General features: G+C 43.9%; 1 protein-coding gene across 1 annotated transcript in view; it reads left to right on the forward strand.

Moving 5' to 3' along the window:
• Positions 1-16,405, forward strand: part of fam131c (family with sequence similarity 131 member C) — a 47,641-nt gene that overhangs the window by 22,035 nt on the left and 9,201 nt on the right. The window contains exons 2-5 of the mRNA XM_048615120.1: positions 344-468; positions 1,874-1,912; positions 10,106-10,199; positions 15,556-15,738. Of these exons, the coding sequence (XP_048471077.1) occupies positions 344-468; positions 1,874-1,912; positions 10,106-10,199; positions 15,556-15,738 (441 nt within the window). The remainder of the gene's footprint in view (positions 1-343; positions 469-1,873; positions 1,913-10,105; positions 10,200-15,555; positions 15,739-16,405) is intronic.

Here is a 16,405-nt window from a genome sequence, read left to right on the forward strand (position 1 = left end):
AGCTCAGCAGGTCTGGCAGCATCTGTGAAGAAAAAAATTAGAGTTAACGTTTCGAGTCCGGTGACCCTTCCTCAGAACCGGACCTGAAACGTTAACTCTGATATTTTCTTCACAGATGCTGTCAGACCTGCTGAGCCTTTCCAGCAACTTCTCTTTTTATTCAGAGGATTATAATTGGATTGATATAAAATGGGGGAATGGGATTGGAACAGGGAATGATTAGAGACTAGAGAATTGTGTTTCAGGCACTAACTTTTCTGTTCTACAGTTCATTATTTATCACTGGCGGATATATTGCTTGCATTTCTATCAATCTTTTTAAACAAATACTTCATCTCTTCAGAAATTCTTACAACTACTTGCGAATATCCTTCAAAAGCCAATGATGTACCCCAGGTCCCAAGCAACGGAGTTGCCCAGGAGAAGAGAGAGGCTGTGCCAAGTGCTGACGTCCATGGTGTCTGTAAGGTAAAGGTCCCCAGTAAACATACAGCAATCAATTAAAAACAACGAATCCTATTTGTTTTACCATTTACAAAACAGCTACCCTTAAAAGTTTCTGCTTGAAATCCCAATTCAGTGCTTCTATCCTAACCACAAAACTAAAACCTTCCCGTCCAAAGTCACCAAAAGTGTTCATGGCTACAGTTTATTCTTGTCTTCCTCCCCTTGTCTCCACAGCTTTCAACACAGTCACGCATTCAATTGTTCTCCAGTAACACCTCCTCTGAGACCCATCTTCATTGTATTGCCCTCTCATCTGGTTCCATCTCATAAAGAGTCATACATTTCCGACAGTGCAACACAAGTAGCAAAAATGGGCTCAGTTTTTGTGTGTTGACTAGACTCGGCTTCATCCCTCCGTTGCCTATCTTGATTTCATAGATTTTATTGTTCTGCCTGTTCAACATCAGGTTGAAGCTGAACCAGAATTATTGCTATTATCTTGTTCATGCCCTGTGAGTATCTGGCCCCACTCCTATCCGCTTTCCTGGATACCTGTTCAAACTCAACCTGGTTGTCCTGCTAGACTCTAAACTGACCTTCAAACCCCTCATTCAGTCCATCACTAAACTACCAGCTTCCACCCCCAAAGTATACCCAATAGCTTCTTTGCTTCACCTCATTGGGGCCAAAGTACCTAGTGATGCCCTAGAAACCCTTATTAATGTCACTGTCATTACTCGACTGGATTTACAGTGGCCAAGGCATACAAAGCTATAGGCAAAGTGCTGGAAAATGGGATTAGAACTATTAGGTGTTTGTTTCTGATTGATGCAGACTCAATGGGCCAAAGGGCCTTTTTCTGTGCTGCATATGTCTCTAACCTTCACACTGACAACCCAAGTTACACCCTCCATAAATCTCACTGAACCCAAGAACCCTGCCTGCAGCTGTCTCATGCAAAATTCCATTTACCAAGCACCCCTACCCCTCTGCATTACAATTGTCTGAAATGTGATGGAAACACCATTTGTGCAAATAGACAGGTCATTGTTCTGGCCATTAATTGTCCACTTCAGTGAAAATTGTATCCAGATGACTGTTGTCCACAAAGTGCGCTCACAGCTCCCATTTGGCCCCAGTATTGGGTGATCTATAAGGTTCTGCACTACATTAGAATCTTGGCATCCAGTGTTCTTGATCTGATGTGGAAACGGAGAGAGTGTGGGGCTTTGGGATCAGAAAGGTGCCCTGACCCCTATCTATAGACTTTGGACTCACATTAACAAGGGTTGCTTGGCAGATGTAGAGAGAATCTGATAATAGGGGACTTCTACCTCAGCTCAGTGAAGACGAGATAAGATTGCAAACAGGGAATTAGACTATTGCATTATGAATTAATACTTGCTTTTGACTGATTACATTTCAGCAAGACAGGACAGATTTCTGCTGGGACCCCATCATACAGGTCAGTACGTACTTGTCTCATTGGAAAGCACCATCTTAAATGTGGCTAAATTCAGGACTGCACTAATATAAAAGGAATAAGTTAGCCAGGACCCTCCTGATCCAAAATGCACTGTGTGCTAGAGTGCAAAGCTAGATACTACTGTAAGTTCCTGCATTCAATCCAGCCTCTGCTTTGAATTATTCCAGGAGTCCGGCTCAGAGCTGGCGAGCTGGAGCCCGAGCTTCAAGCACCACAACAAAACAGGGAGGAGGCGAGTTACCTGGACACTGTGTTTCAGGAGGCAGTTACATCCCTCAGATTAACTACCTCGAATTCAGTCAGTGGTCAGGATACAGGAAGGTGTAACTATGAGCGGGGCAGGTAGGGGGATCCAGGCGGTAGCACTGAAGGAGCCTCAGCCCTTGAGCCAGCTAACAGGTTTGAGATCCTTGCTCCCAGTGTAGACGGGAGTGAGGATGAGCAAACTGACCATAGTGGTACACGGAGCCATTGAAGAGGAGGGAGGGAAGAGAAATTGAGTTGTGATTGGGGATGTATAGTCAGGGGAATGGACCCTGTTCTCTGTGGGCAGGATCAAGAGTCCTGAAGGCTGTGTTGCCTGCCTGGTGCCAGGGTTCAGGGCTGCAGAGGAGAGGGGAAAGTGAGAGGCAAAAGATCCAGTTGTTGTGGCCCAATAAGATACCAATGATAGAAAGCAGAAAGAAGTTCTGCTGAGGGAATACGAGCAGCTAGCGGCTAAATTGTAAGGCAGAACCAAAAAGGTTATTATCTCTGGATTACTACTTGAGCCACGAGCAAATTGGCACAGCGTCAGCAAGATTAGTGAGGCAAACATGTAGCTCAAAGATTGATGTGAGAGAAACAAATTAGGGTCATTAGCATGAATACCGATGAAAGAGGGAGTTATTCCCATGGGAACAGGCTCCACCTGAGTCATGCTGGGACCGGAGTCCTGGCAAATCGCTAAAACTAGTGCTGCGGATAGGGCTTTAAAATTGAAAATTGCATTGAAAATTATGGAAAATTAAAAGGGGGGAAGGCTCAGCAGAAGTTATTAAAGTTTCCAGAATAATTAATAGGAAAGAGAGTATGGAAAGGGTCAGGAATCTAGCTTCAGTCACAGCAGATAAGGGGACAACTATGAGAAGTGGGCAGTGACCATAATATGCAGTTTGAGAAAGAGAAGCTGGAATCAGGGGTAAGGGTAGTATAATCGAGTAAAGGCAATGACAAAGACATGAGGGATGAACTGTCTAGAGTTGATTGGAAGGGGAGCCTAGCAGGGAAGGAGGTGGAGCAGCAAGGCAGGGGTTTCTGGAGGTAATTCGGGAGGCACAGCAGAAATTCATTCCAAGGAAGAAGAAAACGACTAGGGGGAGGACAAGGCAACCATGGCTGACAAGTCAGGGACAGCGTAAAAGTAAAAGAATAAGTATCAGAGATAGTGGGACCTGCCAATGCTGGAGTCTGAGATAACACAGTGTGGAGCTGGATGAACACAGCAGGCCAGGCAGCATCAGAGGAGCAGGAAAGCTGACGTCTCGGGTCGGGATCCTTCTTCAGAAAAGAATAAGTATATGATGTGGTAAAGATTAGTGGGAAGCTAAAGGATTGGGAAGCCTTTAAAATCTAGAAGTGGACAATTAAAAGAGTAATAATGGCGGAGAAGATGAAATATGAGGGTAAGCTAGCTAGTAATATAAAAGAAGATTGCAAGAAGTTTTTTTTAGATATATAAATGGTCAGAGAGAGGCAAGAGTGGACATTGGACCATTGAAAAATGAGGCTGGAGCAGTCATAAAGGAATGGTGGAGGAACTGATTCGGTACTTTGCACCAGTGTGTTCACAGTGGAAGACACTGGTAGCATACCATAACTTCAAGAAAGTCGGGGAGAGAGGTGAGTGTAGTGGCCATCACTAAGGAGAAAGTGCTGGGGAGGCTGAAAGGTCTGAAGGTGGATTAGTCATCCAGTCCAGGTAGGCTACACAATTGGAGATCTGAAGGAGGTAGCTGTGAATACTGTGGAGGCATTGGTAGTGATCGTTCAGGAATCACTGGAGTCAGAGAAATCCCAGAGGACTGGAAAATGGCTAATGTAGCACCGCTGTTTAAGAAGAGAGGGAGGTAGAAGACAGGAAACTATAAACGGGGCAGCAATTAGTGGTTAGCACTGCCTCAGGCTAGCACTGCCTAGCACTGTCCACCCTTGGCGACTCTCTGTGTGGAGTTTGCACGTTCTCCCCGTGTCTGTGTGGGTTTCCTCCGGGCGCTCCGGTTTCCTGCCACAGTCCAAAGATGTGCAGGCTAGATGGGTTGGCCATGCTAAATTGCCCATTGTGTTCAGGGATGTGTAGATTAGGTGGGTTATTGGGGGATGGGTCTGAGTGGGATGTTCTGTGAGTTGGTGTGGACTTGTTGGGCCGAAGGGCCTGCTTCCGCACTGTAGGGATTCTATGATTCTATGAGACTGGTTAGCCTGATCTCAGTCATTGTTAAGATTTTAGAACCCATTATTAAAGATGAGATTGCAGAGTACTTGGAATTGCATGGTAAAATATGGTTGAGTCAGCACATCTTTGTCAACGGGAGGCCATGCCTGACAAATCTATTAGAATTCTTTGAGGAGGTAATGACCAAGTTAGACAAAGGAGAGCTTTTGGATGTGATCTATTTGGATTTCCAGAAGGCCTTTGAAAAGGTGCCACAGAGGAGGCTATTAAATAAGGGAAGAGCCCATGGTGTTAGGGACAAGATACTGGCATGGACAGAGGATTGGCTGACCTGCAAAAGGCACAGGGTAGGGATAAAAGGGTCTTTTCAGGATGGCAGCCAGTGACTAGTGGATTTCCGCAGGGGTCAGTGCTGGGACCAAAACTATTTGCATTATACATTAACGAACTGGACAAAGGAACAGACAACATTGTTGCCAAATTTGCAGATGGAACATAGATAAGTGGAGGGACATGTGGTGTTGAGGAAGTGGGGAAGCTGCAGAAGGAATTGGACAGGCTAGGAGAGTGAGTAAAGAGTGGCAGATGGAATACAATGTTGAAATGAGTGAGGTTATGCACTTTGGTAGGAAGAATAAAGGCACAGACTATATTCTAAATGGGGAAAGGCTTTGGAAATCTGAAGCACAAAGGGACATAGGAGTCCTAGTTCAGGATTCTCTTAAGATTAACATGTAGATTCAGTTGGCAGTTAGGAAGGCAAATGCAATGTTAGCATTCATTTCAAGAGGGCTAGAATACAAGAGCAGGGATGTACTGCTGAGCCTGTAGATAGCTTAGCAGATCAGTCTGCATTTTGAATATTGTGAGTAGTTTTGGGCCCTGTACTTGAGGAAGGATGTGTTGTTATTGGAGAAGGTGTGGAGGAAGTTTACAAGAATGATCCCGGGAATGAAGGGCTTGTCATATGAGGAGCGGTTGAAGACTCTGGGTCAGTACTCTGTGATGCCTAGAAGGATGAAGAACAATCTGATTGAAACTTACAGAATATTGAAAGGCCTGGATAGAGCGGACATGGAGAAGATGTTTCCACTAGCAGGAGAGACTAGGGCCCGAGGGCACAGCCTCAGAGTTAGGGGTTGACTCTTCAGAACTGAGATGAGGAGGAATTTCTTCAGCCAGAGGGTAGTGGATCTGTGGAACTCATTGCCACAGAAGGCTATGGAGGCCAAGTCACTGAGTATATCTAAGACGGAGGTAGATGGGTTCTTGATTGGTAAAGGGATCAAGTGTCACTGGGAGAAGGCAGGACAATGGGGTTGAGAAACATATCGGCTTTGATCGAATGGCAGAGCACTTGATAGACTGAATGGCCTAATTCTGCCCCTATATTTTATGGTATTATGGTGTTTAGGTGAAAAGACAAGGTCTGGAGAAGGGGACACCACTAAGGTAGATAGGAGAAAGGAATAAAGCACCAGGAATCAATAAGTCTACAGGTCTACACCTGAACCAGAGGGGTACCAATATCCTGGGGGGGAAATTTGCTAATGCTCTTCGGGAGGGTTTAAACTAATTCAACAGGGGGTTGGGAAACTGAATTGTAGCTCCAGTGTACAGGAGGTTGAGAGTAGTGAGGTCATAAGTAAGGTTTCAAGGTTGCAGGAGTGTACCGGCAGGCAGGAAGGTGGTTTGAAGTGTGTCTACTTCAATGCCAGGAGCATCCGGAATAAGGTGGGTGAACTTGCAGCGTGGGTTGGTACCTGGGACTTCGATGTTGTGGCCATTTCGGAGACATGGATAGAGCAGGGGCAGGAATGGTTGTTGCAGGTTCCGGGGTTTAGATGTTTCAGTAAGATCAGGGAAGGTGGTAGAAGAGGGGGAGGTGTGGCATTGTTAGTCAAGGACAGTATTACGGTGGCAGAAAGGACATTTGATGACAACTTGTCTACTGAGGTAGTATGGGCTGAGGTTAGAACCAGGAAAGGAGAGGTCACCCTGTTGGGAGTTTTCTATAGGCATCCGAAAAGTTCCAGAGATGTAGAGGAAAAGATTGCAAAGATGATTCTGGATAGGAGCGAAAGTAACAGGGTAGTTGTTATGGGGGACTTTAACTTTCCAAATATTGACTGGAAACGCTATAGTTCGAGTACTTCAGATGGGTCAGTTTTTGTCCAATGTGTGCAGGAGGGTTTCCTGACACAGTATGTAGATAGGCCAACAAGAGGCGAGGCCACATTGGATTTGGTACTGGGTAATGAACCAGGCCAGTTGTTAGATTTGGAAGTAGGTGAGCACTTTGGTGATAGTGACCACAATTCGGTTACGTTTACTTTAGCGATGGAAAGGGATCGGTATATAACGCAGGTCAAGAGTTATAGCTGGGGGAAAGGCAATTATGAGGCAATGAGGCAAGATTTAGGATGCATAGGATGGAGAAGTAAACTGCAGGGGCTGGGCACAATTGAAATGTGGAGCTTGTTCAAGGAACAGCTACTGCGTGTCCTTGAGAAGTATGTACCTGTCAGGCAGGGAGGAAGTGGTCGAGCGAGGGAACCGTGGTTTACTAAAGAAGTTGAATCTCTTGTCAAGAGGAAGAAGGAGGCTTATGTAGAGATGAGGCGTGAAGGCTCAGTGAGGGCGCTTGAGAGTTACAAGTTAGCCAGGAAGGACCTAAAGAGAGAGCTAAGGAGAGCCAGGAGGGGACATGAGAAGTCTTTAGCAGGTAGGATCAAGGAAAACCCTAAAGCTTTCTATAGGTATGTCAGGAATAAAAGAAGGACTAGAGTAAGATTGGGGCCGGTCAAGGACAGTAGTGGGAAGTTGTGCATGGAGTCCGAAGAGATAGGAGAGGTGCTAAATGAATATTTTTCGTCAGTATTCACACAGGAAAAAGACAATGTAGTCGAGGAGAATACTGAGATACAGTCTATTAGACTAGACGGGATTGAGGTTCATAAAGAGGAGGTGTTAGCAATTCTGGAAGGTGTGAAAATAGATAAGTCCCCTGGGCCGGATGGGATTTATCCTAGGATTCTCTGGGAAGCTAGAGAGGAGATTGCAGAGCCTTTGGCTTTGATCTTTATGTCGTCATTGTCTTCAGGAATAGTGCCAGAAGACTGGAGACTAGCAAATGTTGTCCCCTTGTTCAAGAAGGGGAGTAGAGACAACCCTGGTAATTATAGACCAGTGAGCCTTACTTCGGTTGTGGGTAAAGTGTTGGAAAGGATTATAAGAGATAGGATTTATAATCATCTAGAAAGGAATAATTTGATTAGGGATAGTCAACACGGTTTTGTGAAGGGTAGGTCGTGCCTCACAAACCTTATTGAGTTCTTCGAGAAGGTGACCAAACAGGTGGATGAGGGTAAAGCGGTTGATGTGGTGTATTTGGATTTCAGTAAAGCGTTTGATAAGGTTCCCCATGGTAGACTATTGCAGAAAATACGGAGGCACGGGATTGAGGGTGATTTAGCTGTTTGGATCAGAAATTGGCTAGCTGTAAGAAGACAGAGGGTGGTGGTTGATGGGAAATGTTCATCCTGGAGTTCAGTTACTAGTGGTGTACCTCAAGGATCTGTTTTGGGGCCACTGCTCTTTGTCATTTTTATAAATGACCTGGATGAGGGCGTAGAAGGATGGGTTAGTAAATTTGCGGATGACACCAAAGTCGGTGAAGTTGTGGATAGTGCGGAAGGATGTTGCAGGTTACAGAGGGACATAGATAAGCTGCAGAGCTGGGCTGAGAGGTGGCAAATGCAGTTTAATGCGGAAAAGTGTGAGGTGATTCACTTTGGAAGGAGTAACAGGAAACAGAGTACTGGGCTAATGGTAAGATTCTTGGTAGTGTGGATGAGCAGAAAGATCTCGGTGTCCATGTGCATAGATCCCTGAAAGTTGCCACCCAGGTTGATAGCGTCGTTAAGAAGGTGTGCAGTATGTTAGGTTTTATTGGTAGAGGGATTGAGTTTCGGAGCCATGAGGTCATGTTGTAGCTGTACAAAACTCTGGTGCGGCCGCACTTGGAGTATTGCGTACAGTTCTGGTCACCGCATTATAGGAAGGATGTGGAAGCATTAGAAAGGGTGCAGAGGAGATTTACCAGGATGTTGCCTGGTATGGAGGGAAGGTCTTATGAGGAAAGGCTGAGGGTCTTTGAGGCTGTTTTCATTAGAGAGAAGAAGGTTAAGAGGTGACTTAATAGAGACATACAAGATGATCAGAGGATTAGATAGGGTGGACAGTGGGAGCCTTTTTCCTCAGATGGTGATGGCTAGCACGAGGGGACATAGCTTTAAATTGAGGGGTGATAGATATAGGACAGATGTCAGAGGTAGGTTCTTTACTCAGAGAGTAGTAAGGGCGTGGAATGCCCTGCCTGCAAAAATAGTAGACTCGCCCACTTTAAGGGCATTTAAATGGTCATTGGATAAACATATGGATGATAATGGAATAGTTTAGGTTAGATGGGCTTCAGATTGGTTTCACAGGTCGGCGTAACATCGAGGGCCGAAGGGTCTGTACTGCGCTGTAATGTTCTATGTTCTATGTTCTATGTTCTAAGTTGTGGGTGGGCATTGCCGACGCTGTACTTTGCCTGGTTCCACCCATATTTCAGTGGTTAATCCGCTCCGGTCTGAGCTAGCAGATTTAGTTACCATGTCAATGTGGCATTACCAGAGGGCTAGTAATGAGGGAGTGCCACACTGCCAATGGTGCTGTTTTTCACATAAAAGGTCAAACCAGGCCCTTTTTCTCTGAAAGTCGACAGAAGGGATTCTGTGGCGTTGTCCAAAGCAGAGGTTTACTCCCACTTGTCCTCGTCAGTCATTAGCCCGCAAGCAGCATCAGTAAAACCAGGCGAGCTGGTAAATTACAGAATTGCTGTTGTGGGAGCTTGCTGAGCAAATAGATGAATGCTGCGTGGCTACACGTAACAAGTACTTTGTTATTAGTAAAGTACTTTGGAGTTGTGAGGAGCTCTATGTAAATGCAAGCCTTCTTTTAAAAAGTAACTTGCAGATTTTAGGGAAAGGAGTAGACTGGTGGTGAGGAGTTCCATAGTTTTTACTGGGAATCACAGTAGGAGACTATTGAGAGTGCAATGAGTAAAGGGAGCTGATTTAAGATAGTGAGTTGTTCTACAATTGGATAAATGTCACTCGAGTCTAGACTCTAAACATTAGTTTGCTCTCTCTCTATGGATGCAGTCTGACTCACTGTGATTTCCAGCATTTTTTTTGTTTTCCATGCAAACCAGTGACCTGCTCAATCATTCATATGGGAATGTAGTTAGAAATAACGTAGTGAGATCATCCTCTGTCTGGTCAAAGAAACCATTAAAGCTCAGAATGGCAGAGTCCATGAAAGATGCAGCTCCCCCTGGAAAATTAGCCCAAAGAGCAAAAGCAGGGAAAGGGGAGAACTCAGACAGAAATAAACCGATCTAAGCTCTTTCAGTTCCTAACTCTGACATGGCCACATTGATGTGAAGATTGTTTGCATGCATTCTAAAGGAGGTTATATTAAGATCATTCATCATAAAGACATCTTAAGATAGTTACTTGATACTGTGAGGGTACAATATATATTGAAGTGAGTGTGTTTCGGGAATAAATGGCCGGTGGTAATCTGCTTTAAATGACATGATTGTACCCTTTTCTGTCACAAATTTTGAGTGAAATTTGATCCAATATGCTGCATTTCTTTTGTAATTCTATTATTTTTTCGGAATTTAGAATTGCTTTGGAAGCACCAATGTAATCTTTACTGGCTCAAAGCAGACTCTGAATGGCTACGACATCACTGCACTTGCAAGGTCATCACTAGTTGGTAGGTTAAGATGAAATCTTTCTCAACATTGCTGTGCAAAATTGAGCTGAACCCTTTCCACTTAGCTATTACCGAGTCGAATGCCCTTTTACCTGCAATAGCTTTACTCTTTGCATGATCTTTCAGGTGAACGAGAGGCCCCAGATCTCCCGAGGTTGAAGCCCTGGTGGATAGGGTGTTGTGCATGTTGGCAATCCTGGGGAGAGGACTGTGTCGGAATTGATGGAATTGGGTACACACGTTGGGGAACTAGAGAGGGATTGGCCACTGCAGGCTGCCCCCACCCTGCCCCCACCAAAAAGTGAAAGCAATGATCCGTAAAAATATGCCAGCTTTTTCACAACAGCTCACTTTGATCAACAGCTTGTCATCTATTTCTGTCAGAACATAATCTTCCATAACTTCGCTTACTCTGATACCAGGGACTAACCAGCATCCCTTCAGCCCGGCAATGCTAAGGGCTTTAATATGGGGTAAAGGTCATGCACAGATAAGAACATGGAACTCAGAAGCAGGAGTAGGCCATTCAGCCCTACTCACCCATTCAATAAGATCATGACTGATCTGTTTATGGTCCCAATAATGGGTGGCATGGTGGCTCAGCAGGTTAGCACTGCTGCCTCAAAGCACTAGGGGCCTAGGTTCAATTCCACCCTCGGGCAACTGGCTGTGTAGAGTTTACACGTTCTTCCTGTGTCTGTGTGGGTTTCCTCCAGGTGCGCTGGTTTCCTCCTGCAGTCCAAAGATGTGCAGGTTAGGGTGAATTGGCCATGCTAAATTGCCCCAATTCAGTGATTTGGCCTGAGGTCTGATTTAAAACACATAAGGTTCTAACAGGGCTAGATAAACTAGTGATAGGAACAGAAGTATTCCCCAGTTGGGGAGCCTAGAAACAGGGCTCACAGTCTCAGGATATGGAGTAAGCCATTTAGGGCTGACATGAAACATTTCTTTACTTAGAGGGTGGTCACCCTGTGGAATTCACAGCCACTGGAGGCTGGGCCATTGAGTACATGCAAGGAAGAGATTGATAAAGCTGTGGATATTAAATCCATCAAGGGGTACGTGGAGAAAACAGGAATATGGCATTGATATAGAGGATCATATTGAATCATGGAACATGCTTGAAGGGCTGAATGACCTATTTCCTCTCCTAGTTTCTATGTTTCTAAGTGAATTCGTACTCAACCTCTTCCCAAGTCTGTCCTCATGTTATCCAAGGTCTGGGAAACCCAGTCAGACATTGTTAAAGAGAGGCTGCAGCCCTATTAAAATAATCCAATTCCTGACCTACCCCGATGGGCGAGTATGAGATTTTAATAACTTCTAGCACCTGACCCGACTGCAACCCACCCATTGTTTTGGGAGCCAAAATTCAACCCATTATTTCCACTTGGTATAAATACCTCTCCCCTTTCAGTGCCTGAAGGTGCTGATTCTCACTGAAGTCTAACTGCATTCAGTTCAATGGTCTTTGAATATCTCCCAAAAATGGCCATCGTTCATGTGGAAACCAATTTAGAGTTCAACCACAGGTGGTTCTGCAGCTGAGCACAACCTTCCTCTCTGCCAATGTTTACATTCAGGCCGTTTCTTACAGGCCTCAGTGGAAAAACTAACAGAGGCAAGATTCCTGGCTAGGGCTGTTTTTCGGAGGGCCTTTAGGCCATCTGCATGGGGAGAGTCCAGACCTGAAACGTCAGCCTTCCTGCTCCTCTGATGCTGCTTGGCCGGCTGTGTTCATCCAGCTCTACACCTTGTTATTGCAAGATTCCTGGCTGCTGCTTATATACCCTGCCTAGCCCAGGACAGAGATCTGTGATAGACCCCTGTTACTTTGGCCATACTTGCCCAGCTATGCACGGGTCAGGAAGCAAAACTGGCCCCTTCTGATCTGTACGTCTTGTTGCAAATCTGAGCGGCTCACCTGAAAGCCAAAAGCGCAGTATGAAGGAATGCTAAGTCTGCCATTTGTGTTTCTATGTTAAAGAGACAAAAAGAACAGAATGTGAAAATACACATGTGAAAGCATGCAGACAGCACAGAACATCATTCGAGACACAGGACAATAAAGTGGAGCTTCATTAGCTGTGAGTGAACATAAAGTGCAAATCCAGAGGTGCTCATTGGATGGTTGTGATCTGGAATGCACTGCCTTAAAGGGAAACTTAAGCAGATTTAGTGGTAACTTACAAAGGAAATTGGATAAATACTTGAAAGGGAAAATATTCCAGGGCTTCGGAAAAGGGAGTGCAACTAATAGAATAGTTCTTTCGAAGAGACTAGCATTAGCACAATGGGCTGAATGGCTTCCTTCTGTGCTCGATTATTCTATAGGAATAGGAACAAGTTGAGCAAGGTAATGTTTAATGCAATTTACAGGAGCAGTCTGTGCATTGTGTAATCACAAGTATACTCAGATAGTCACACAATTCGCAGCAAGTACATTTGTAAGTATATTCACTTCCTGTGGAGTTACACATACAGGTATACCTGGCCTACAACCGAATCAGTCCATCAGAAGAAAGGAAATGGAATGGGAGCATACATACAACAATGACATTTCCACTTAACCATGGCCAAGCTTCTAATGACCTGCATTATTGAACAATCACAGGAGTACCAGGGCTGAAACGAAACATTTCTTTACTTAGAGGGTGGTCACCCTGTGGAATTCACACCCACTGGAGGCTGGGCCATTGAGTACATGCAAGGAAGAGATTGATAAAGCTGTGGATTCACTTGCTTTGAGGTGTGTTCTTATTATGCAATGTATTGAGATGAAAGGATTATGGGCTAATCAACTCTGTTCCCTTGGAGCGGCAGTTTCAATGACTTAATTTGCTGAAGTTATGACTCATTGATGGCCCAGCACTGCTATTGAGAACTGCAGGTCACAGTGGAATCAAGAGGAAGTTCAGGCTTAGTCTACTCTAGCCTTCCTCATAGTACTCCAGGTGTGGTCTCACTAAGGACCTATAATTACAGTTTACTGTTATACTCAAATTCCTTGTAATGAAGGCTAACCTACCACTTGCTTTTCCTAATCACTTGTAGTCCCTGCATGTTAACTTCCTGTGACTCATGTAACAGATACCTAAGTCTCTCTGAGTGACAACATTTCTCTGTTTCTCACCATTGAAAAGAACAAAATCGGCCTTTCTACCCCTTGTCAACTTGAATAGCTCCATACTTCCCACCCTCGCTACCTCATTCTCTTCCACTTGTCACAATCTGCCCATATCGCTTGGGCAGAATATTTGGATTCCACGAAGGTAGGCATTGGAGGAGGACAGGTGAAGAAATTCGCTCACACAGCCATCTTTGAGTTGGGGTAAGCATTCCTGGCATCTTGCCATTATTTAGGAAGCTTGACTCGTTCGATCCTGCCGTCAAAGACTGGGCCCAGTATGTGGAAAGAATGTGTTATTTTTTCCAGGCAAATGACATTGGGGCAGATGTAAAGCAAACAGTAATTCTCCTGACAGCTTGTGAACCTGCAGCTTTTTCGGTTTTCAGGAGCCAAACTTTCCCTGAGCCACCAGATACTAAACCTTTCAAGAGTTGATGGATTTAGAGAACTAATATTATGACCCAAAGCCTCCTCTAATTCTGAGTTGCTTTCAGATTTATTCAACAATTTGAGAATCAGAGAAATCTGTATTGGGATTTTTAACGAGTTTAAGATGACTAGCAGAGTCATGTGACTTTGGTTTAACCCTTAATGAGACTCTGAGAGACCGTTTGGTATGTGGCATTAATGATAACTTAAGTTCTCTCTGAATAATTGGAGGAGGCAAAGAGGTCAGAGTGCAACATTGTGGAAGATTGAGAGATCACGGTGATTGGGTGACAATGGTGATTGGGAAACAGTGGCCCCTTGGAGGCAACAGTGATGAAGTCTGAGGTTCTATGCTGCACCATAACAGTACTACATGCTATCCTTAGGTGTGACTTTCAATCGAACACATCTGTTGAAGATTCAATATACCAAAGTAGTTTAGAAGGAGGACCATTGGAATTTTGTGACTGAGGAATAATTAACTGGCACTCATGTAAAATGAATTGGCAATCAATTCACTGAAACCTTTTAAATATCTATTGCAAATATACAGTGAAGTAAGTTAACCAATAATTACCAGCCAAGTGCAATCTCTGTATTGAGCAGCTGCAGTTGTAAGTGCTGTGAAATTCAGGAAACAGTGTCAACAGCACCTTAAGTGGGAATCCTTGAACCTTAGAACAAATTTAGCACATTTTACCCATGTCTTTTGTGTTATTATGTGTAACCATTCTGCAGAGGAATAGTGTGTCTAATCCTATCACAGATAAAAAGGGAGAAAGATGTCTTCAAAGGTGCAAACTTTTCCTAAATCCAACATAAAATCTAAATGTAAATTTATAACAAAAATGCTGCCTCTTCTCTAAATGTTGAATCACTGGCAGTTGAATCTCAGAGTCTCAGGCCTGTATATAGACCTCTCTGCATTCATTCTGTTCATCTGACATCTCGATGACAATGGAGCCCACATCCATGCGGCGGTCACTTGAGACAGCCCACATGAAATAAGTCACTAGCCTGCTTGATACTAAGTACAGCAATACATTCAGCCAGTTGTAAGAAGTGGATCCTTTCCAGGATTCATTTTTAGAGTGATACATGTATCTAAACAATTTACATTTAGTGTCATTTCTGGCTGTAAGCAAAATAAACTCTATACACACTTGATCATTACACTTGAAGGGTAATTTTCTGCCTCTGCACAGTGGCAATGAAACGTGCCCAATAGCAATACATATCAGGTACATAGACCTGCCAGAATTTTGAATGATTGTGGTTCAAGTCGCACCCCTGAATAAAGGACCTGATCCACACTGATATTTCAGTGCCACACTGAGCAAGTAGGTCATTGTCTGAACATAGCATGGCTGTTGGGAGAATGATATCATGATTTAGTGCTCTATAATTACAAGACATTTTATTTTACTGTTGTAATTTTGACTCCTATTGCTAGTCCTTTGGAATGTGTTGTAATGATTTTTGTCCTCTTCTTCATCGGTTGGTAGCCAACATTATTTCAACATGAACATTGGCCACAAAAAACGTTAATTGTCCCAAATTTCAGGTATTTTTATTAAAGAGTGAGAGGGTGACAAAAGGAGGAAGATACAAATGGAAAGCTCTGTAATTCAGGGGCTGTAATTGATGGACTTGTGAATGAGGAATTTTCCTTTAAATCTCATTTATAATCCTCACCTTTTAAAATTCAGATATTTACCTTCTCGAGCAATGTAGTGGAACTGACAGATTAAATGCACCATAGTAGCAAAGTGTGATTTTGAGTTTCTATTGCAGGTCTGGTTCAGACAGTAAAAGATCACATCACAAAACCAACAGCAATGGCACGTGGCCGAGTGGCTCACCTAATAGAGTGGAAGGGTTGGGGTGCCCATGGCAGAGGCTCTAATATATGTTCGATGGATGAGGTCCACTATTCCAACCTCACTGATGAGCTGAAGGAAGCTCGTTTTGCAGCAGGTAAGATGGATAGGAATGAAACTGTGACATCCTACCACAAGACACACTGACATGGAGGTAAAGCAATCAGTTACACTGGGGTTCTAAGGCAAATGTCTACTCAATCAATGAGTGTGGGATCATTCCCACCCTGTCCCAGTTTTATCCATCATTTCACTGTGTTTTCAAGTAGCAGTACGCGGAATGGTCAAAGAATTTCAAACTGATGTAAACCCGATGTACATATGTAAAGTATGATTTGTCTGAATAGCGCACAAAATAATATTTTTCATTGTATCTAGATACATGTGACAATAATAAATCAAGTCAAATCTGTACAGTTTCAATTTTGATTCACTCTTAACCCAGTGATCTGAATTGCAACATGTTGTAAGCCAGTGTTGTTCTGTGCTAAGATATTAATGTTCAAACTCGCTCTAGATGTACCCAAGGTCAGGAGCATTTACTTCTCTCCTTTCCAGCTCACAATTATTACTTCAAAACTGGGGGAAAAAAGTGCTCACAAGCACAGCCATGTGAAAACTTTTTTTTTCTGGAAATCCATCATATAAAACGATGCTGAGATATCAAGGTGTAGAGCTGGATGAACACAGCAGGCCAAGCAGCATCAGAGGAGCAGGAAGGCTGACGTTTCGGGCCTAGACCCTTCTTCATTTTTCTGAAGAAG

Source organism: Rhincodon typus, chromosome 31 (assembly GCF_021869965.1).
Source record: "Rhincodon typus isolate 14 chromosome 31, sRhiTyp1.1, whole genome shotgun sequence".
NCBI lineage: Eukaryota > Metazoa > Chordata > Chondrichthyes > Orectolobiformes > Rhincodontidae > Rhincodon > Rhincodon typus.